Source organism: Paroedura picta, chromosome 16, assembly GCF_049243985.1.
Source record: "Paroedura picta isolate Pp20150507F chromosome 16, Ppicta_v3.0, whole genome shotgun sequence".
NCBI classification, from domain to species: Eukaryota; Metazoa; Chordata; class Lepidosauria; order Squamata; family Gekkonidae; genus Paroedura; species Paroedura picta.
The window spans coordinates 13,878,550-13,900,432 of record NC_135384.1 but is presented as its reverse complement, the minus strand read 5'-3'; the positions used below and the strand labels follow the sequence as shown (position 1 = coordinate 13,900,432).

Here is a 21,883-nt window from a genome sequence, read left to right as displayed (position 1 = left end):
GGTAGTGTGTCTGGTCAAAAATGACTATGTAAGGTAAGCATTTCACTGTACTTAATGGGCATGGAAATCCGCTTATTTTGTATATTATACATTGTCTGCTGATTCTCAGGAATTTTTATGAGAGGGAAGAAAAAGAAGGAAGGAGTGCTTGTTATCTGGGGAAAAATGAATGCCCCTTTGATCAAGACACTTTTCTTGCAAGAGACAGCTAGAACAAATCTCTAGAGAGGCAGCATATAATTTTCAAAACAAGGGTTCTTCTAAATAAAAGATTGAAGTATTTTTTAAGCCTTACTGAATATTGCATCATATGTTTTGGAAGGGGAATTTGCTAATTGTTCTGAAATGCCTTCTTTAAGGGCTCATGAGGTTGCTCTCTGTAGACAGTCTGTTGGTACTGTATATAAAGCCACTTTTGTCTACTGTTCAGATAAAGCAGCAAGAGATTATTCTTTCCTTCAGGAAATGTTAGTAATTGTTCATGTTAGCTAGACAAATGTGAACCAGCTCCGTGGACTTACATCTTAATCGTTCTTCATTGATGCCAGTTGATGGTTAATGGTAAAAGTTTAGGCACACGTGTGTGTATGTATATGTAATAATTATTTCAATGATACAGTGGACTTATTTAAAGATTGAATGATTCTCAGAAGCTAATTCTGACAAAATATATTACTGGATTCAATTATCACCATATACAATACAAATAATAATTTTTAAAAAATCATCATATGAAGTGACCTTTTGTCAGTGGATGGGGGCTGTAGATTTTAGGGCAATCTGAGTATATGTTCTACTTATCTAGGAAACACTTCGGGACTAGGACTTTGCATGGATAAAATCAGAAACCCACTGTAAGCTAGACCTACTCAAAAGAATGTTGTTTGGGTAAAATGAAAGATAAGAATATGATGGAAACTGTTTTCAGTCCCATTTAGAAAAAAAACTGTGAGGTATAAACAAAGCCAAATAAATAAGTAAATAAATCACATCTGATAGCCAACTTATGGCCCAGCAGTAATAAAAGATTTTAATATCTTTAAAGATGCCATCATCAAGTATTAATGAGATAGTTTATTATATAATGTAATATCTTAACAGAAAAATCTTCTAGGTAGTTTCCACATGTCCAAATAAAGAAACATTATAGCATTAATAAATCCCAGCATTCATTGTAGAAGAGATGGTTTAAAAATTTCTAGGCTTTGGGCACTCCACTTGCAACCCTTATGATTTTTTAATTTCCTTTTTCAGTGATTCAAATTATGGAGCACGTGAAGATAGACAATAAAACAGCAATAACTACATTTATTCTTCTTGGATTTGGAAATGCTCCTGAATTTCAGATTCTGCTCTTCCTGGTTTTCATAATTATATACAGTGTGACCATGGCTGGAAACATCGTCATCATTGTGTTAGTAATCATGGATCATCACCTTCACATCCCCATGTACTTCTTCCTTGGAAACTTGTCCTGTTTGGAGACCTTCTATTCTTCAACCATTCTTCCCAGGATGCTGGCAAGTTTCCTGACAGGGGACAAAACCATATCTGTTGGGGGTTGTTTATTTCAGTTCTTCTGTTTTGGTACACTTGTGATTGCTGAATGCTACCTACTGGCATCCATGTCATATGATCGGTATTTGGCAATATGCAAGCCTCTCCAATATGCAACTCTCATGAGTGGAAGACTCTGCTTTCTGATATCAGCTGTATCTTGGGTTTATGGAATTACAGTTATGATTTTAGTAGTAAGTTTGATGTCACAGTTAAAATATTGTGGCCCCCCTGAAATTGATCATTTTTTTTGTGACTTGACACCAGTACTTGACCTATCATGCAGTGACACGACTCTGGTGACACTGGTGACCTTCACAGTATGTATCATAGATACTGTTCCTTCTTTTCTTTTGATCCTGCTGTCATACATTTGTATAATTGCTTCCATTCTACGAATCCCGTCTTCAGATGGGAGAAAAAAGGCCTTTTCCACTTGTTCTTCCCACCTCATGGTGGTTTCCATATTCTATGGTTCCTTGATATTCGTATATGTGCTACCACAAAAAGAAGCTGTGAGTGAAGTAGACAAGATCTTCTCTGTCTTCTACACAGTCTTAACCCCTCTAATTAATCCTCTTATCTATAGTCTAAGAAACAAAGAGGTTAGAAAAGCTTTTAAGAGAATGCTAAACAAGTGCGGGATTTCCAAGTAATTTGTAGGAGATAAAGAGTATTTAAATGAAATTAGTCTGGAATAAAATTTACAGGGTGGTTTCTTGTAATGGTTTCCATTAAATTTATATATTTGCATTTTCTGTTTAAGTAGTAAAGGTATAATGGAGTAAAAGCCAAAGAAAAAAATCCAGTTTCTTTCCAAAACTTTTTTTTTTGCTGTTGTTGATTCAACTGTCAACATAGTAGAAGGGATGAGTATATTTGAGGTATTTTTTTAAAAAAATTGATATATGCAAAAATCAAACAGATGGCTGTCAAACAAAATTCATAAAATGTTAATTGGGATAGCAAACACGTTATTCTCTTATCAAAATGAAAATCTGCTGATGCTTCATCTTATTGTAAACATTGTGTTTTTGTGATTAATAAAATACCTAGCAAATCTCTAAACAATGACAGCCAACAGGGAACATTCTCTACTTCTGCCATTAAATAATTATGTATTTCATGTATTCACAGAATCATGTATTCATAGAATCATTGAATATTAGTGTTGTAAGGGACCTCATGGGTCACCTAGTCTAACCCCCTGCACTATGCAGGACAATCACATCCCTATCGCTCATCTATTGTAACCTGCCGCCCCTTTGTACCTTCACAGAATCAGTCTCTCTGCCAGATGGCTATCTAGCCTCTGTTTAAAAATTTACAAAGATGGAGAACCCACCACCTCCCAAGGAAGCCTGTTCCACTGCAAAACTTCTTCTGTATGTTTAGATGGAATTTCTTTTGCATTAATTTAATCCATTGAGAATTAATTACTTTGATGCAGAAATGTTTTAATTCAAGGTGATATTCTATGTACATGGACAGCCAAAATAGGGGAGAAAGAACATCCACCCTAGAACAGTTTCTGGTTGGGAAGATAGTGTGGACATAAGGCAAGAACTCTTTCCTCCACCAAATCAAGTTTCTTCAGCTCAGTTAGGCTCTCCTTTATATTGTGGCTACCGGGGTTGTCCCTGAAAATAATTGTAAGATCTGGTTAGATAAGGGCATAAAGTTGGCAGAAATAGCCCTTCTTGAAAACATCCTTTGCCAAATTGAATATCCAGAATAAAGTTCATGTCCATTGGCATATTGATTGATTGATATAAAAACACAGTTAAACCCTTAAAAACACAAACTTTCATGCAAAAATTTGTATTCAGGATAAGAAGAAGAAGAAGAAGAGGAGAAAGAAGAGGAAGAAGAAGAAGACTTGGTTCTTATATGCTGCTTTTTCTCTACCAGAAGGAGTCTCAAAGAAGCTTACAATTGCCTTCTCTTTCCTCTCCCCACAACAGACACTCTATGAGGTAGGTGAGGCTGAGAGAACCCTGATATTACTGCTTGGTCAGAACAGCTTTATCAGTGCTGTGGCGAGGTCAAGGTCACCCAGCTGACTGCATGTGGGGGAGTGCAGAATCGAATCCGGCTTGCCGGATAAGAAGTCCACATTCCTAACCACTATACCAAGCTGGAGCTCTTAGAATACTATGAGGAATTTAGGCTCAGAAGGCATGGCAGGTCCAAGATCACATAGGGTGATTATGCATGACAGTAGCCGCACAAAATCCGCTGGTGCATATAGTCTGCCCTGGAATTGTGTGTGCACATGCACAACTCGGGGGAAGACAGGTTCCACTGTGATGGTAGCAGTGTTGGTGGGGGACAGAGGCATTCCTGCAGAAGGGTGGGGTAGAGTGGTGACAGTGTCCCACAATAGCTTGGATCAACTAATGCTCTATTTGGGACCACAAAGCTGAGAAGCTGAACAGAGCATTCCCTGTCCCTTCAGGGATGCTGTAGGCAAGGGAGAAACTGGTCTTAAATAGTCCAACTCTTCCCTGTATTCATGGGCCTGGCTTACCATGAGCACCAGTGGTGCCCATGTTAAGGCAATGATGAATAATCAGCATTCCCTTCCTGTGGGGCATCTGAGACCTTAATGCAGGCCAGGAGTGGGAGGGGGCCAGCCAACAATGATGTTGTGCATGTGCAGAGATTTGTCCCACTAACATGTGAGTGTTGGCCCATCTCATGCATAATTGGCCATAGTGAGCATCCATAGGAAAGCAAAGCTTCACATAAACTACAATACACTGTAATTTTTTCACTTCATAAGAGGAAGAGTTGCTTCAAAAAGTACCCAGGGAATGATATATTTGCATCTACAGTAGGCATGGGCAGTTTGGATCAGATAAGTTGGAAAGTATCTGAAAGAATGTTGATTCGGATCTTACTTCAGCTCAGCCAAGCTGAACTCCCATTCCATGCATTTGTCCTGAGCCTTCGGGGAAGACGATATATAAATACATATATATATACATACTAATAATGGCTTCTGTATCCTATGATATGTTTATACACAAAGAACAGTACTGTAGCAGTTAATTCTGCAAGTAAATTGCTCTTTAGGACTGATTATGCACAGGCCACAATGCCCATGATGGCAGCGACAGGGCTTTGGGGACCCAGGACCTTGGAAGCCTAGTGTTAAGGAAACGCAGATTCTCCCATGGGCCTGTGACCACCGTGGGTGCAGGCTAGAGCTAGGTCGACCTAGCCCTGTGCACAATCGGAATAGCTGTGCCCGGCTCCTCCCCCGAACTACGGCATTCCTGCAGGGATGCCTCTTACCACTGCTAGTTCTAAGGCCCACAGAGCTGATAGAGGGATCCCTCCACACCCACCATGGTGAGAGAGCAAGATGCTGATCCCCACCATAATGCAGTGGGGGCCCCATGCCCCCAATCCCCCCCACACTGCTGCTGCTGTGGCAGTGGAGCTCTCCTGGTGCTTTTGGCCCCGCATTGCGGGGGGGCATTGCATCGACGAGGCAGTCTACATCAGGGTAGCCCCTCCTCATGCATACACAGCAAACGGTGGGGCTTTTTGCCCCACTGCAATGGAATGGCAGCAGCCACAATAGGCTGCCGCCATGCATAATGGGTCTGAGGAAGTAATTGAATGTCCTACTTATACAGATCTGGGGCTCAGTCACTGAATAATGTCATTGAACCATGTATGAAATGAGAATGAAGAGTGCAATTGCACTTTCAGGAGTGCAATTGTACTGGTCTGCATGTGCAGAGATAGAGTCCACAAGCACCTTAGAGATCAACAAGATGGATGGGCTTTGACATTTCAAGAGTCAAAACGCACTTCATGATTAACATGTTGCTATATTTTCATTCATTCTTCATTTAATATACATTTGTATTATTATATGTTGATAGGCAGAAAGGCATATGGGCCAAACAAGACACTACTCTGATTGGCATTAACAAGGCCACAGCTTTATTTGTTGTAATGCCCACCTCCAGTTGGAGAATTGGCTTGACATGAGAAAAGACTCCCCCCCCCCAGCATAGCTGTCTGCCTGCTCCATATCTAGCCCTCCAGGGCACCCTGGGACCCGCCTCCTCCCACCCTAAAGGACAGATCCCTTGCCCCCAGAGACCCCCCGGGGAGGTGCCAAGTGATGGTTGACAGGCGCCCACCTCATTCAGCCAACTGGACCACCTGGCTCTGAACCCGTGGCCTTCTCAGGAGAGTTGGCAGGGCCTATTAGTGAGCCAGTCTCTTTTTGAGACCACCCAACCTCAGGACTCCAGTGTGCAAACTGGAGCTCTGAACCAAGGATCTTTCTTGTGTCTTCATTAACCACACCTGTTGACAAATTCAAACAAATGAACACAATAATTCACAATGTTGAAAAGGAAGGGCCTCCACACATGGTGTCTTATAAAGGCACCCATCCCGTCCCCTGATGACCTGCCACTGTGTGCACTCCATGAGCATGCATGCTGCATCTGGGCCTCGTCAGCCATGCCTCGAGTGTCCTGCCCTCTGGTGGTCACTGGTAAATTGCTGCTGTTCTTTGCCTTTGAATATGCAGGGTTTTGTTTGTTTTTTTTTTAATCAGAGAAGGATAAAAAAAAGAAGAAAGTACTATTTGTTAATTAGCCTTGGGGAAATATGAACCTCTCTGTGATCAAAACACTTCACTTGCAAGAACTCAACTGAGAGGTCCCAAGAAAAGCAACTTTCAAATTTTGAAAACAAGAGTTATTCTAAATAAAAGACTGGAGTATTTTGAAGCCTTAATGAGTTTTAGAAGGGGAATGTGCTAATTGTTCTGGAATTCCTTCTTTAAGGTATCAAGAGGATGCTCTCTGGAAACAATCTGTTGGTCCCTTATATAAAGCCTCTTTTGTTTACTACATTGGTGACATGGAAACAGAATCATTTATGTCGATAGCTGGACAACTCTGCAATACCTCTATGGACCTTCCGCGCGACCATTTTCCATTGATGCCACGAGACAGTTAATGGTAAAGGTTTATGCTGTAGTTGTTGTTATAAGGCTTGATTCAATTATGGGTTAGCAGTGTCAAAAAAATTGCCATTAAGTAATGTATCCTTTATTTGGTGGATGGGGGTTTCCTGTAAGATAGAGCCTCATTTGAGCAAAAGATGTCATTCTGACAATAGAAACTGTTTTTAGTTGCGGTATAAGTCTGTGTGAATTTGCTAGATTCTATATAACAATCTTAATTTAACACTGTTATAAAACTGGACACTTCACATAAGGATTCAGAAGGAGGTTCCTATTTTAATGGTTGTAATAATCCTAATTTTACATTGATATAAATTGACTTCACATCAGGGTTCAGAAGGGGGGGGATCTGTTATAATTATTGTTGCAGTTTGATTACTAGCCCTTGTCTTCTACCTCTTCAAGCAAGTTTTTTTTTTTTAAAGGGGCTTGGTTTGAAAAAGACTTTAGCTTGCAGGCTACTTACCCATTGTCGCTTGACATAACTCACAGGACTGTTTTTTTGGATAAAATGGGAAAAAAAACATGATATATACAGTCTGCTAGCTATTCTATGGCCCAGCACTAATAATGGATTCCAATATCTTTATGTTGTCAGCATGAGACAATGTGATGGTAGACATAAAATAGTATCTGTAGAATTCACTTCACAGCAGGAATAGACTTTGGAGAGGGTTTACATGTGTCTAAATAAAAGACAGGATAATGTTTCATCGATCAAAACATTAATTGTGGGAGAGAGGGTTTTGAAAAAGACTAATGCATGCTTTGAGAGGAGATGACATTTTAGTGTACTTTCACTCCATCCCAAGTGTGCAAACCAAGAATTGACAATGTTTTTATATGTCATTAAATATTTTTTTTAATTTGAACTTGAAAACCAAGAAAAAAAAATTGAGGCATCTTAATCCTTCACAGGGCTGTGATGTATTCCATGTGGGGTAGGATCCAATCACCATTTGCTGGTGGAAAAGAGGAGAAAGGTCCCCTTCAATGAACTAATTACGATGGAGGCTACATGGCTTGCTTAGACAGCATTTTTTGTGTTATGGGTGCTATAATAATGTTGACTGATAGTGAATGAAAAGTTGAATGCATCCAATTCAAGAAGCAATGTTGGGCTGGACCCAGACAACATTTTCGAATAATAGAATAGACTTTCTTGCCTCCGCCTCCCAATGTAGGTTCCCAATGTCTGTTAAATGCTGCTGCTGGAGGACAAGGCACCCTGGAAAGGCATAAGGGGTGTGTGCAAGGGGGTCATGGAACTGATGGCAAGTGCTAGTATGTCTGGATCCAACCAAGTACTGGTACTCTTACATTCATTTTATTTGTAGCTTCATCAGTAAATGTATATTTAGTTATTGTCTATTTAGAATAATGCCAGGACCAATTGGGGATGATTATTATGTGCTGCTGGTTCCAGAACATGGGGAACAGCTGATTTGTGTAAAGCAGATTAGAGGGTTACTGAGGCTTAGATGTCATCCTGCAGGAAACACTTGCAAAAATCAGTCACCCACTGTCAGTCTGACCTGACCTAAAATATAATGCCGGGACCAATTGTAGATGATTATTATGTGCTGGTGCTGCCAGAACATGGGGAACAGCTATTTTGTGTAAAGCAGATTAGAGGGTTACTGAGGCTTAGATGTCATCCTGTAGGAAACCCTTGCAGACTACAATTCTTCATAGGAAAAAAATCAGTCACCCACTGTCAGCCTGACTTTACCTACTTCACAGGACTGGTGTTAGAATATTATGGGAGATGAGAAAATAATGTAAGACTTTTTTGGTCCCCACTGGGGGGGAAGGCACAGAATAAATGAAGCTGAATAGAAGATACCTGCTAGCTATCACATGGACCAGCAATAACAGTGGATTGCAATATTCTTATTTAATGTTGTCATCTAGTAATGATGAGGATCTGTTATGTGAGATAATACTTACACAATTTATTTCATAGCAGAAAACACCTTTAGGGGCGGTTTCCATAAGTTCAGACAAAACACATCAGAACATTTAATAAAACACAGCATGAATTGTGGGGGAAAGGATATAATAATTTATTGGCTTGGGTCTTTGACTTGGAAATCTTATGATTTTTTAATTTCATTTTCAGTGATATAAACTATGGATCTTCTGCAGACAGACAATACAACAACAATAACTACATTTATTCTTCTTGGGTTTGGGGATGCCCCCGAACTTCAGATTCCTCTCTTCCTGGTTTTTCTAATAATCTATGGTGTGACCATGGCTGGAAACATCATCATCATTGTGTTAGTAATCACGGATCCTCACCTTCACATTCCTATGTACTTATTCCTTGGAAACTTGTCCTGCCTGGAGACCTTCTACACTTCCACCCTTCTCCCCAGAATGCTGGCCAGTTTGTTGACAGGGGACAGAACCATTTCTGTTGGGGGCTGCTTTATCCAGCTTTACACTTTTGGGACGCTTGTGGTTACTGAATGCTACCTGCTGGCATCCATGTCATATGATCGGTACTTGGCAATATGCAAGCCTCTTCAATATGCAACTCTCATGAGCAGAAGACTCTGTAGTCTTTTGTCTGCTTTATCTTGGCTTTGTGGGATAACAGTTATGACTTTCATAATGAGTTTAATTTCAAGGTTGCAATACTGTGGCCCCCGTGAAATTGATCACTTCTTCTGTGAATTAAAACCAGTGATTAATCTATCATGCAGTGACACCTCTCTGGTGACATTGGTGACTTTCACGTTGTCTGTCATAGATGGTGTTCCTGCTTTTCTTTGGATCCTGCTGTCTTACATTTGTATCATTGCTGCCATTCTACGAATCCCATCTTCAGATGGGAGAAAAAAGGCCTTTTCTACTTGCTCTTCCCACCTCATTGTTGTTTCCATATTCTATGGTTCATTGATATTTGTGTATGTGCTACCAGAAAAAGAAACTGTGAGCGAAATGGACAAGGTCTTCTCAGTCTTCTACACAGTTTTAACCCCTTTAATCAATCCCCTTATCTATAGTCTAAGAAACAAAGAGGTGCAAAAAGCTATAAGGAGGGCAGTAAAAAGTATGGGACTTCCTAGAGATTTGTTGGAGATGCATAGTAATTAGATGAGATTTGACTGAATTATACAGGGTGGAGTTATAGAATCATAGAATCCTAGAGTTGGAAGGGGCCAAACAGGCCATCTAGTCCAACCCCTGCTTAACGCAGGATCAGGCCAAAGCATCCTAAAGCAAAGTTGTTTCTGTAGGCTCCGATAATAATTTCAATTCTATTTATATACTTGAGTTTTCAGGTTTATGAGAGGGAGGTATAATGGAATGAAGTAAGAGGAGGAATAGGGGGCTGGCTCTTTTTCCAGGAGGAAGAAGGAAGAGCAGGAGACCAGGGCATGATAGACCTGCTTTTGGACCTCCATGAGAGAGTGGACACTCCCCAGGGCCAATCAGGTAGGGTGTGAGTTTTCCTCACACAACTCAAGCTTTAAAGATAAAGATGGCTTTGCTTTACCATAGCCGTGTTTAATGTCATAGCTTTACTTAATGTTATCTCAACTGGTTTTCCATGATAGATTATATTATTTCCTGCCTTCTGAAAATATTCCAAGAATATTCCAATGTCCCTTGTGGATTTCCTGTACCCTTTGTGGGCAATTGATAGAGAAAATAAAAAAGGATGACCACCATCCACCAATTTCACACTTGTCCCTTCAAATTTATTATTGCCAATTTATTATTGACACAAGTTTTCTGGGTAATTTCATATTTATAGCAGCAGCGACTAGCCCCTCTACCCTCTGTTTTCTAAAACTACCTACTCATTATATGGTGGGGTACAGTGTCTAACTTCTAGAATTTTCAACTATAGCCAATTGATTTTTTTTACTGTATTTTGTATTCTTCTATCTTACGTTAAACAAAATTAAAATATGTTAAAAAAATAAAATAAAACTACCTACTCTATGCCATCTGCCATATCATGTAAGCTTGCATTGGAATAAATGAGGTAAACGTCAATATTTACATTGCCTCATTTAGCGGGTTGCTAGTTATGGCATACCTAATCTCAGTGCCCAATTACCTATGGCATCCACACTTGGTCTAGATTTGGGTAAACAAGACCTCATGCAATCTTGTCAGCCGGACACCATGCCTAGCTAGACCACTATCTCATGTGCTTCAGCCTGACACAGCAACCGGGCATAACCTGAACATCTGCAATGAAACTTGATGGACCTTTCACATGGCAGGACAACTCTGCTCACCCCCTTCTATTGTATTACTGATCATTGGTCAACAGAGTCCTTTGCTTAATTGTTTCCTGGACTCGTTTCTTTGTCTTTACTCATGACTCACCCTCACCACTCTGGCAAGTGGCAGTTTTCAAGACCCTAGATAGCCTCAAGGAGTTCCTGGAGCTCAAATGATGCTCAAATGACCCCTTTTCCCTTGAAGAATCAACTGTCAACATAATGATAATAGTAGAAAGGTGTTGTATTTCAACGATTCCCCTCTCCCTAAAAAAATAATATTTGATATGATGGTAAAGTAGATGGGAATTAGCAATGGAATAAGATTGCCTTAAAAAAAACAAAACAGAACTTGAGATATGATAAGAAAATAATACGGATGGGCCTGGAGGGGCTGAGAAGGGAAGGGACCCTAGGTGAACATGTATATAGCTATGCTTCCAAAATATATTCCACACAATCAGGCCCGTTCTGGAGTTTCTTGAAATCAGAAGAATGTGACAGGGGTTTGTCAGTGGTAAAACGGTTGAGAATGGCAGCATAAATGATACAACACAGGTTCAAACATTAAATATTTGGCTAATCCCTAGTGGGGAAAGGTGCCTACAAGTTGAAATTAACCTATAGAAATAAGTGCTGAGGCTCAATATAGGGGTGGGGGTGCAATGCTCAGTATAGGGGTGGGGAATGACACTTTGTCCCAGATTCAGTGACAAGAGACATATCTTCCAGAGTAGAGGGAGCCTGGCTCTCTCTGTTCTCTCTGTCTTTCCTTCTCTTTATTAGTCTCTCTGTTCTTCTTTCTCTCTGCATTTCACCCCTATACTGAGCATTGCTTTGTGGGCAGGGTTGACTCTAGAAGAAGAGTTGGTTCTTATATGCCGCTTTTCCCTACCCGAAGGAGGCTCAAAGTGACTGACAGTCACCTTCCCATTCCTCTCCCCACCACAGACACCCTGTGAGGTGGGTGAGGCTGAGAGAGCCCTGATATCACTGCCCAGTCAGAACAGTTTTATCAGTGCCGTGGCGAGCCCAAGGTCACCCAGATGGTTGCAAGTAGGGGAGCACAGAATCGAACCCGGCATGCCAGATTAGAAGTCCGCACTCCTAATCACTACACCAAACTGGCTCTCTAGAGCAAGGCTCATCTTCAACCACACCTCCGGCTGGGGTTAGTCATTCCCTGGAGGGGGGGGGGCAGGGCCCTGCCAGCATGCTCACCCTTTTTACCAGGCTGATGCACTGCAAAGGAAAGAGGCATTGTAATATAATGGTTGCAAGCCTCCCAGTAAAGGCTGGAGACCTTCCGGCATCACAACAGATCTCCAGAGAACAGAACCCGGTTCCCCCTGGGGAGGGCGGCCCTTGGCCATGATCCAGTGGTGAATCCCCTTCCCTCCAAACTGTCAGGAGTCTCCCAATCTCTGCATGCACCCCCCCCAAAGAACAGGCCAGGGGGGGCTCCATGCTTGTCTCTGAAAATTCCCTGGGAGGCAAAGGCCATTCACTCGATGCGCAGCCAGGCTGAAGATTGACACTTGGCAAACAGCAGGGAAGCGGAGATGGGAGACAAAAGGGTCCTGTGTTCCATCTGTGGGTCTTCCCAGCCAGGGGCCAGAAGTAGCGTGGAGGGGAGGGAGGGCCAGAGAGCCAGGCAGGAACAACACACTCTCCAAAGCAGATCGTCCCTCAGCTGCTGTTGCTGGCATGGCTGGGGTATGCTGGGCCACCGGCCACTGTGGGAGCTCCTGCGTAGTCCAAAACTATGGCTCTTGGTGGGCTATCTCAGCTGCGCCATTCTGCCACACTTCCTGGGGTGCAATGTGCTGACAGCTGGTGAGCAGGCAGTTGGGTGGAGCAGTGGAGAGTGGCAGACATAATGGCCCCAACAGTGAGTCGTGTGTGTGGGCAGAGCTGCGAGCGGCCAGCCACTAGTTGTGATATTTCACTGAAAAACTGATTAGCCATTTTAGAAGGAAATCATGAAGTTTCCAGCAGTCAGGCCCTTTACCACTAGTATATCCCTGGACTCATAGAATATCTCTATGGCACATGACACAGATGCTGTGCAGAGGTGGGCAACACCTTTGCCAAAGCATCTCCACTTATTTCTATAGGTTAATATCGATTTGTAGGCACTTTGCCCCACTAGGGAATAGCCAAATATTTAATGTTTGAACCTGTGTTATATCGTTTATGCTGCCATTCTCAACTGTTTTACCACTGACAAACCCCTGTCATATTCTTCTGTTTTCAAGAAACTCCAGAACAGACCTGATTGTGTGTAATATAGTTTGGAAGCATAGCTATGTACATACCTAGGGTCCCTTCCCTTCTCATCCCCTCCAGGCCCATCCTTATTATTTTCTTATCATATCTCAAGTTCTGTTTTTTTTTTCCGGCAATCTTATTCCATTGTTAATTCCCATCTACCTTACCATCATATAAAATATTATTTTTCAGGGAAGTGGGGAGTCATTGAAATACAACATCTTCCTTCTATTATTATGTTGACAGTTGATTCTTCAAGGGAAAAGGGGTCATTTGAGCATAATTTGAACTCCAGGAACTCCTAGAGGCTATCTAGAGGGGCTTTCCACACAAGGACCAATTTTGCTGAATGTTTTCAGTATGCAGAAATTCTATATTAAATAGTGGAATTTTTGTCATTCCGCATACCTTTAACTTTAGTGGAATATTGAAGTCTCAGTACCGTTGTATTCATTCCCCACAGTTTTTCAGACTCGCTGGAATCGCAACAAAGAAAGCGATATTTTTCCACACTTCTTCCTGCCCCTGGCTGTCAATCCAACAGAACAGCCAATGAACTGTTGTGTTCGTGCTCCCAAAAAGCCCCTTTCCCTTTAAAAACTGTTTTTTAAAAAGCTGAAAACACCAGTAGCAACGAATATGTGTTCATTTGTAGCAACGAATATGTGTTCATTCATTGTCTCAGAAAGACCATTTTTGCTGGCATAGGAGCTGGTGCTTAATCGTTTACACACTCTTCAAGTAACCCCCCCCACACACACACACACACACAATTTGTGGCCAAAATTATGGCCAGTGTTGAACAGGGGGCTGTATAGTGCTTGGGAACTTTAAAGACACTAGTAGTGAGCTTTGTTTTACAGTTAATCACTTCTGTGGAGGGACTTTAGATGGAGAAGCCTCTCTTGTTCATTGCTTTCACCAGTTTAAGGGGGAAAAAATGGTGACCGCATCTCCGGAAGCTCGGGGGCAAGAGCGAGGGAGGGACATTCTTTCTACTGCTACATTAAGAATGCACATGTCTTTTTGGGATGTGTTGCAGGTTGTTCTCAAGAATCTAGTGGGTTTTTTTTAGGGGAAATCCACTTTTCTGGATTTCCCAAAATGTGCTACAATGAAGCGATTTTTGCGGGAGTGTTGCAGGAGTGTTGCAGACTGTGTACGACGTCATACGGAACATTGAATTAATAGCGTTTACCAAAGGTAAGCCTTCTGCTACATTTAAATCATGTGGAATGGCTCAGAGTCTTGAAGGGAAAACTCCCATTTGACAGAGTGGTGAGGGTGAGTCACGAGTAAAGACAAAGAAATGTAAAGTCAGTAGATGTTTGCCACCAAATTCAACCATTCCTTCTTCCTGACTCCTAGACCCTGACCTATCCATCCAGGTAAGGCCATGCTTGGCCTTAGCCGGTCTCTTACACAGACCCCTGCCCCCAAGGTCCCAGCACGTACACTGGTGCCTGGTAAAATACTCCACCTCGTGCCCCTATTCCGCTGCCGCATTGATTTAACAACCACACACCATTATAACTCACTTGAGTGGTCTCTTGAGAGGGAACACACAAATTTTGAAAACAATAATTCTTCTCAATAAGAGACTGGAGTATTTTGAAACCTTAATGAGTTTTAGAAGGGGAATTTGCTAATTGTTCTGGAATTCATTCCTTAAGGTATCAAGAGGATGCTCTCCAGAGACAATCTGTTGCCCCCTTATATAAAGCTTATTTTGTTTACTGCATTGGTGACTTCACAAGAAATAACCATTTCCTTCAGGAAATATAAGTCATTCTTCATGATAGCTAGACAAATGTGCAGTAACGCTATGGATCTACCTCTCAACAATTCTTCATTGATGCCAAGAGATAGTTAACGGTAAAAGTTGATTTTGTTGTTGATGATTTTAGTTGAGGTCTATGTCTCTCTTAATTTGGTAGATTCTGTATAATAATCTTAATTTAATACTGTTATAAAATCAGACAGTTCACATCAGGATTCAAAAGGTGTGTTCTATTATCATGGTTGTAATAATCCTACTTTTACATTGTTACAAACTGAAGACTGATATATTCTGTGTGGGGTAGGATCCAATCACCCTTTGCTGGTGGAAAATACGGGGAAGATCCCCTTGAAAGAACCTATTACACTAAGGAAACCAGATTTGAACATTGGTAAACCGGGACACCATTGACCGGGGGGGGGGGAGGGTTCTTGATTTAAAAATTGGTCTATATGGAGCCACAAAAAGTTTCATAGAACGCATAGAATACAAAAATAGTATTGTAATATATATATATATATTTAATTCAACGTAAGTACAATTTGCCAGGTCCTCTAAGTGGGACAATCTGGTTGCCTTATATTACACTGGAGGCAATGGGGCCTGTATTTTGTGTGTCACGGGTGCTATAATACTGTTGACTGATAGTGAACGAAAAGTTAACACATCCAATTCAAGAAGAAATGTTGGTTTGGACCCAGACTACATTTTTGAAGAACAGAATGGGACTTTCTTGCACTCCCAATGTAGGTCCCTAATCTCTGTTAAATGCTACTGCTGGGGGACAAGGCACCCTGGAAGGCACCCTGCTTTATGTGCTGCTGGTTCCAGAACATGGGGAACAGCTGATTTGTGTAAAGCAGATTAGAGGGTTACTGAGGCTTAGATGTCATCCTGTAGGAAACCCTTGTAGACTACAATTCACACACTGTCAGCCTGACCTGCCGTTCTCTAGGAAGCCCTTGCAGACTACAATTCTTCTTAGAAAAAAAAAAATCAGTCACCCACTGTCAGCCAGGACCAATTGTAGATGATTATTATGTGCTGCTGGCGCCAGAACATGGGGAACAGCTGTTTTGTGTAAAGCAGATAGTGGGGTGGCAGATCAGAGGGTTACTGAGGCTTAGATGCCATTCTGTAGGAAACCATTGTAGACTACAATTCACCCACTGTCAGCCTGACCTGACCTACCTCACAGGACTGTTATTAGAACATTATGGGATATGAGAAAATAATGTAAGACTTCTTTAGTTCCCATTGGGGGAAAAGGCACAGAATAAATGAAAACAAATAGAAGATATCTGCTAGCTATCACATGGCCCAGCAATAATAGTGGATTGCAATATTCTTATTAGATGCTGTCACCTAATAATGATCAGATGATCTGTAATGTGAGATAAAACCTACACAATTTATTTAATTACAGGAAAAGCCTTTTAAAAGTGCTTTTCGTAAGTTGAGACAAAACACATCAGAACATTTAATAAAACTCAGTATTAATTGAGGGGGAGAGAATATAATGATTTATTGGCTTTGGGTCTTTCACTTGGAAATCTCATTATTTGTTCATTTCATTCTCAGCGATTCAAACTATGGATCTTCTGGAGACAGACAATAAAACCACAATAACTACATTTATTCTTCTGGGATTTGGGGATGCCCCTGGACTTCAGATTCCTCTCTTCCTGGTTTTCCTAGTAATTTACGGTGTGACCATGGCTGGAAACATCATCATCATTTTGTTAGTAATCACAGATCATCACCTTCACATTCCTATGTACTTATTCCTTGGAAACTTGTCCTGTCTAGAGACCTTCTACACTTCCACCCTTCTCCCCAGAATGCTGGCCAGTTTCCTGACAGGGGACAGAACCATTTCTGTTGGGGGCTGTTTTATCCAGCTTTACAGTTTTGGGACGCTTGTGGTTGCTGAATGCTACCTGCTGGCATCCATGTCATATGATCGATATTTGGCAATATGCAAACCTCTTCAATATGCAACTCTCATGAGCACAAGACTCTGTAGTGTTTTGTCAGCTCTATCTTGGCTTTGTGGGATAACAGTTATGACTTTAGTAATGAGTTTAATGTCAAAGTTGAAATACTGTGGCCCTCGTGAAATTGATCATTTCTTCTGTGAATTGACACCAGTGATTAACCTATCATGCAGTGACACATCTCTGGTGACACTGGTGGGCCTCACGGTATCTGCCATAGATACTATTCCATCTTGTCTTCTGACCATGATTTCTTACATTTGTATCATTGCTGCCATTGTACAAATCCCATCTTCAGATGGGAGAAAAAAGGCCTTTTCCACTTGTTCTTCTCACCTCATTGTGGTTTCCATATTTTATGGTTCACTGATATTTGTATATGCTCTTCCCAAAAAGGAAGCTCTAAGAGAAGTGGACAAGATCTTCTCTGTCTTCTACACAGTCTTAACCCCTCTAATTAATCCCCTTATCTATAGTCTAAGAAACAAAGAGGTTAAAAAAGCTTTAAGGAGGGCTGCAAAAAAGCATGGGATTTCCAAGAGATTCGTTGGAGATGCAGAATAATTAGATCATATTTGTCTGAAATATAAAGGGCAGAGTTGTTTCTTGTATGCTCCTATACTAATTTCAAACCTCTTTGTATACTTGAGTTTTCAGATTTATTATTGTTTCTCTGCCATTGAGCTTCCTTCCACCACACTCTCTGGTTCCTTACACCATTAAAACAGTTCAATAGGAATGCTTTTAAAAATTAAAACAGGTTTACAGATCTGACTGCAACAGGCTGCCCATACAGAGTTATACAGTAGTAGGAGGTATGGAACTGGGTTTTAGAAAATCCTTGACTGAATCCTTAAAGGTAAAGGTATCCCCTGTGCAAGCACCGAGTCATGTCTGACCCTTGGGGTGACGCCCTCTAGCGTTTTCATGGCAGGGGTGGTTTGCCAGTGCCTTCCCCAGTCATGACCAGCAAGCTGGGTACTCATTTTACCGACCTCGGAAGGATGGAAGGCTGAGTCAACCTTGAGCCGGCTGCTGGGATCGAACTCCCAACCTCATGGGCAAAGCTTTCAGGCGGCTGCCTTACCACTCTGCGCCACAAGAGGCTCGACTGAATCCTTAGTTTGCCTGAAATTTCATTTGGTAATCAAGGTCAACCCATCATGTCTCATTACTGGTAAAAATTATTGATCCTGATAGAACATGAAACCTTGTTGGCTCTCTTCCTGGACAGTTTTATTTCAGAGTAACAGTAGGGAGGAATACAGCTCCTTCAGCATATGTGGCATGATTGTCCTCTGGAGCAGAAACCGTGCACATGGGGACTGTGAAGCCCACTGCACCCTGAAATGCAGCTGGCACTAGTATGGCTGTCAGGTGGGCTTTACGCCTAGTATTTACATAACTACATTATTGTTTATTAATAATTAAAATTATTTTATTTTTCTGATCACTTGGCTTGTGGCGGCTAACATATCAAACATATAAAAACAGTAAAGCAATACTCCAACCCCACCTTCCCCCACCCCATCCCAATTGCTGATACAGCTCCAAAGCAATTATGAAAGTCTCATTTGCTGGAAGTATTGAAGGACCGGCAGTTCGTTGTCTATTTCCATCTATCACAGGCATATTAATTCCCCTATCCAGTGGGCTATAGAAATTCCTCACTAGCATAAGCTGAGCTTGGCAGCTACAGGCATATGTGACATCAAGTGCTCTCCTGTTGTCATTGAAAGTTCAGTTGAGTGTATTTGGGTAAATATAAAAGGAGTAGGAAATGAGAGTGGTATTATTGTGGGGTCTGCTATAGATCACCAAGCCAGTCAGAGGACTTAAATGAGTTACTGCTAGACCAAATTACACAATTTCAAAAAAGGGGGAAACAATGGTCATGGGTGACTTCAATTACCCAGATATCTATTGGAAGACCAACTCTGCTAAAAATGCAAACTCCATTAAATGCTTAACTTATCTTGCTAACAGCTTCATTTCCCAGAAAGCAGAGAGGGGAACAAGGGGCTATGCTATTTTAGACTTGATTCTCATCAATAGAGAATAACAGGTAGATGAGGCGGAAGTAGTGGGCACACTTGGTAGCAGTGACCATGTGGTTTAGGATCACTGTTGGAGCAGTTCACAAACATCTATTTTCTGTAAATGAAACAAAGTCTTCTGTGCCAGATGAACTGCATCCAAGGGTACTAAATGAACTTGCAGATGTCATCTCTGAACCTCTGTCCATTATTTTTGACACTTCCTGGAGAACAGGTTAGGTGCCAGATGACTGGAAGCGGGCAAATGTTTACATACATATATCATAATGATAGAAATATAGAAAGAATATAGAAATATATAGTCTTCATTTGTTACAGTTAAACCCCCTCCATTGTCCCCTTTTAGCTAAGCTTTGAGTTTGGGCTGCGAGGCACTGCGGAGATATACTTAATAACCGAGATTCAGCTTACATAGGAAATCTAAGACCCCACATTGACTACACAATGGTATGAACCTTTGCCCAAAACTTATAAGCTTTTTCACATTTCCACCACGTTTGAAAAAAGAAACCTACTTTATAACCACATTTCCAATATTTGTTAACATATTTTTTAGCAATTTTAGCAGTCACTTTTGGTGTCACATACTACCTATAAAACATTTTATACTTGACACAGTCGATGAGCCTTCCTGACAGATATTCAACACCATATTTTCAGGTTTGAATTAAATGCTTAACATTGAACATTTCTTGTAGAACAGTATGAACTTTGGCCCTATAACAATACACTAATAAAGAAAAAAGAAAGGGAAAAAACCCCCACTTTATCATAACAGTTCCAGCACTTACAATTATATTGCCTTAAAAGTGTACAGAAGAAGAATAAAGAAAAAAATTCAAACATCTTGTTCCCCCTTTCCTTTGCTTCTCCTTTCCCTTCCCCAATCTTCTTAAGGGGGTCTCATATCGAGGCTTACTGCACCTTGTTATTCCCGTAGACTTATATTCTGTCCAGTTAGACTTTGGCGTAGAAAGTGCAGTTGTACTCTTTCCCACAGAATATTCACCAATTAATCTTGAGGCAGTTGCACCTCCTGGACTCCGATATCAGTACAATTTTTTTTCTGAGAAGCTCCTTAAATCGATTACTTTCAAAACAGATCCATGTATCTTTTGGTTGATTCTTGTGTACTGTTGCTTTGAAATGGCTGTATGCCTTTTTAAAAAGGGTGTCCTTATCTGGGCTGCGAGGCTCCGACATCCCCTTTTCCATCTCCAAAATTTCAGATTTCTTTTCTGCTGATGATTTCAAACCTTGTTTAGGCTTATAAGTCAGCAGCCAATCTCATACAATATTGAAAATAGCCAGGAGAAGTCCTATACAGTCCTAGGCAAAAGCGAAAGTCTGTTTAGTCTTCCGACGTTCTTCAGTGTAGAATAAAAAAAACAAAAAACAACAACAACAGAAGACCAAAAAACAGCACGGAGATTAAAAACAGGACAATTCAGAACTAAAGCACTTTCAGCAAGTTGAATTTAGTATAGCCAAAAAAGGTGTCCTTAAAGAGCTGGTTGCATATCAGAATTTCCTGGCACTAGTAAATGACGTTTTGAAGTCAGTGAAGCCAATAGTCTCGTCCTGGAGCAGGGTTCTTGTGAGATCTTCCCAATCACAGCTCTTATCTCTGGAAACCAAAACAACTGCTGTAAAAGGTATTGCTAGTTAATCTAAGTCCTCTTCTTCTACTTAAGAAAATTAGCCTGCCCCGAATCGAGGTGGCTACTCAGGCAGAGAGAGGGGGAGGGAAAGAGAGAGGTGAAAAGCAGCCCGGATGGAGACCTTGGCTCAGATTACTTGCTGTTGTTTATAGAAGCATGGATTAATGGCTTTTGATGAGGCTGCCATATGCTGACCCATCATCGTGACATCTGTAGCTGGCAATTTTTTTTAACAAATAATCAAACACTCCTTGAGCAACGGGAACTGAGAGCTGTAATTTCTAAGACTTCACATGGATTTCTCAAGAACAAGTCATGTCAGACCAACCTTTTCTCTTTTTTTAAGAAAGTGATTACCTTGCTGGATCAGGGGAATGCTGTGGACATAGTTTATCTGGATTTCAGTAAAGCTTTTGATAAGGTTCCACATGATATTCTTGTTCACAAGTCGGTAAAATGCTGTATGGATCCTAATTCTGTTAGGTGGTTGACAATAACTGGTTGACAATTTGTACCCAGAGGGTACTTGTTAATAGTTCAGCATCTTCTTGGAAAAGAGTGACAGGTGGAGTACCCCATGGATCTGTCCTGGGGCCTGTGTTGTTCAACATATTTATAAATGATTTGGATGAGGGATTAGAGGGGATACTTATTAAATTTGCAGATGATACTGAAGTGGGAGGGGTAGCAAACACAACTGAAGACGGCAACAGAATACAGGATGATCTTGATAGACTAAACTGAATAAAATGAAGATCAATGGGGACAGATGTAAAGTTCTGCATTTAGGTAGGAAAAAAAACAAATGCACCAATATAAGATGGGGGAGATTGGTCTTGGCAGTAGCATGTACGAAAAGGATCTAGGAGTCTTAGTAGACCATACATTGAACATGAGTCAGCAGTGTGACTCAGTGGCTAAAAAGGCAAATGGGATTTTGGGATGTATCAAATGGAGTATCGTGTCCAGATCACGGGAGGTAATGGTACTGCTTTACTCTGCTCTGGTTCGACCTCACTTGAAGTACTCTGTTGAGTTTTGGGCACCCAAGTTGAAGAGGGATGTTGACAAACTGGAAGGTGTCCAGAGGAGGACAACAAAGATGGTGAGGGTTTGGAGACCAAGACATATGAAGAAAAGTTGGGGGATGTTGGTCTGTTCAGCCAAGAGAGGAGATGACTGAGAGTTGATCTGATAATCATCAAGTACTTAAAAGCGTGCCATATAGAGGATGGAGCAGAATTGTTCTCTCTTGCCTAAGAGGGACAGACCAGAAGGAATGGGATGAAATTAATTCAAAATAAATTCCAT

The 21,883-nt window shown here is 41.2% G+C and overlaps 3 protein-coding genes across 3 annotated transcripts; all 3 read left to right on the top strand.

The window, feature by feature from the left end:
• The first annotated feature begins 1,265 nt into the window (after positions 1 to 1,265).
• Positions 1,266 to 2,490, top strand: LOC143826465 (olfactory receptor 5AP2-like). The gene has a single exon (XM_077315287.1). The coding sequence runs from the start codon at positions 1,266 to 1,268 to the stop codon at positions 2,211 to 2,213; it is 948 nt and encodes a 315-aa protein (XP_077171402.1). The 3' UTR covers positions 2,214 to 2,490.
• A 6,199-nt stretch (positions 2,491 to 8,689) lies between these two features.
• Positions 8,690 to 10,006, top strand: LOC143826428 (olfactory receptor 6N1-like). The gene has a single exon (XM_077315222.1). It carries the CDS (start codon positions 8,693 to 8,695, stop codon positions 9,662 to 9,664), a length of 972 nt encoding a protein of 323 aa, XP_077171337.1. The 5' UTR covers positions 8,690 to 8,692; the 3' UTR covers positions 9,665 to 10,006.
• A 6,443-nt stretch (positions 10,007 to 16,449) lies between these two features.
• On the top strand, positions 16,450 to 17,418 carry LOC143825616 (olfactory receptor 6N1-like). Its single transcript, XM_077313764.1, has one exon. The coding sequence runs from the start codon at positions 16,450 to 16,452 to the stop codon at positions 17,416 to 17,418; it is 969 nt and encodes a 322-aa protein (XP_077169879.1).
• Positions 17,419 to 21,883: the final 4,465 nt, after the last annotated feature.

What these genes read in the sequence shown, in the direction of transcription:
- LOC143826428 (XM_077315222.1), top strand. Translation starts at nt 8,693, where the DNA reads ATGGATCTTCTGCAGACAGACAATACAACAACAATAACTACATTTATT.
- LOC143826465 (XM_077315287.1), top strand. Translation starts at nt 1,266, where the DNA reads ATGGAGCACGTGAAGATAGACAATAAAACAGCAATAACTACATTTATT.
- LOC143825616 (XM_077313764.1), top strand. Translation starts at nt 16,450, where the DNA reads ATGGATCTTCTGGAGACAGACAATAAAACCACAATAACTACATTTATT.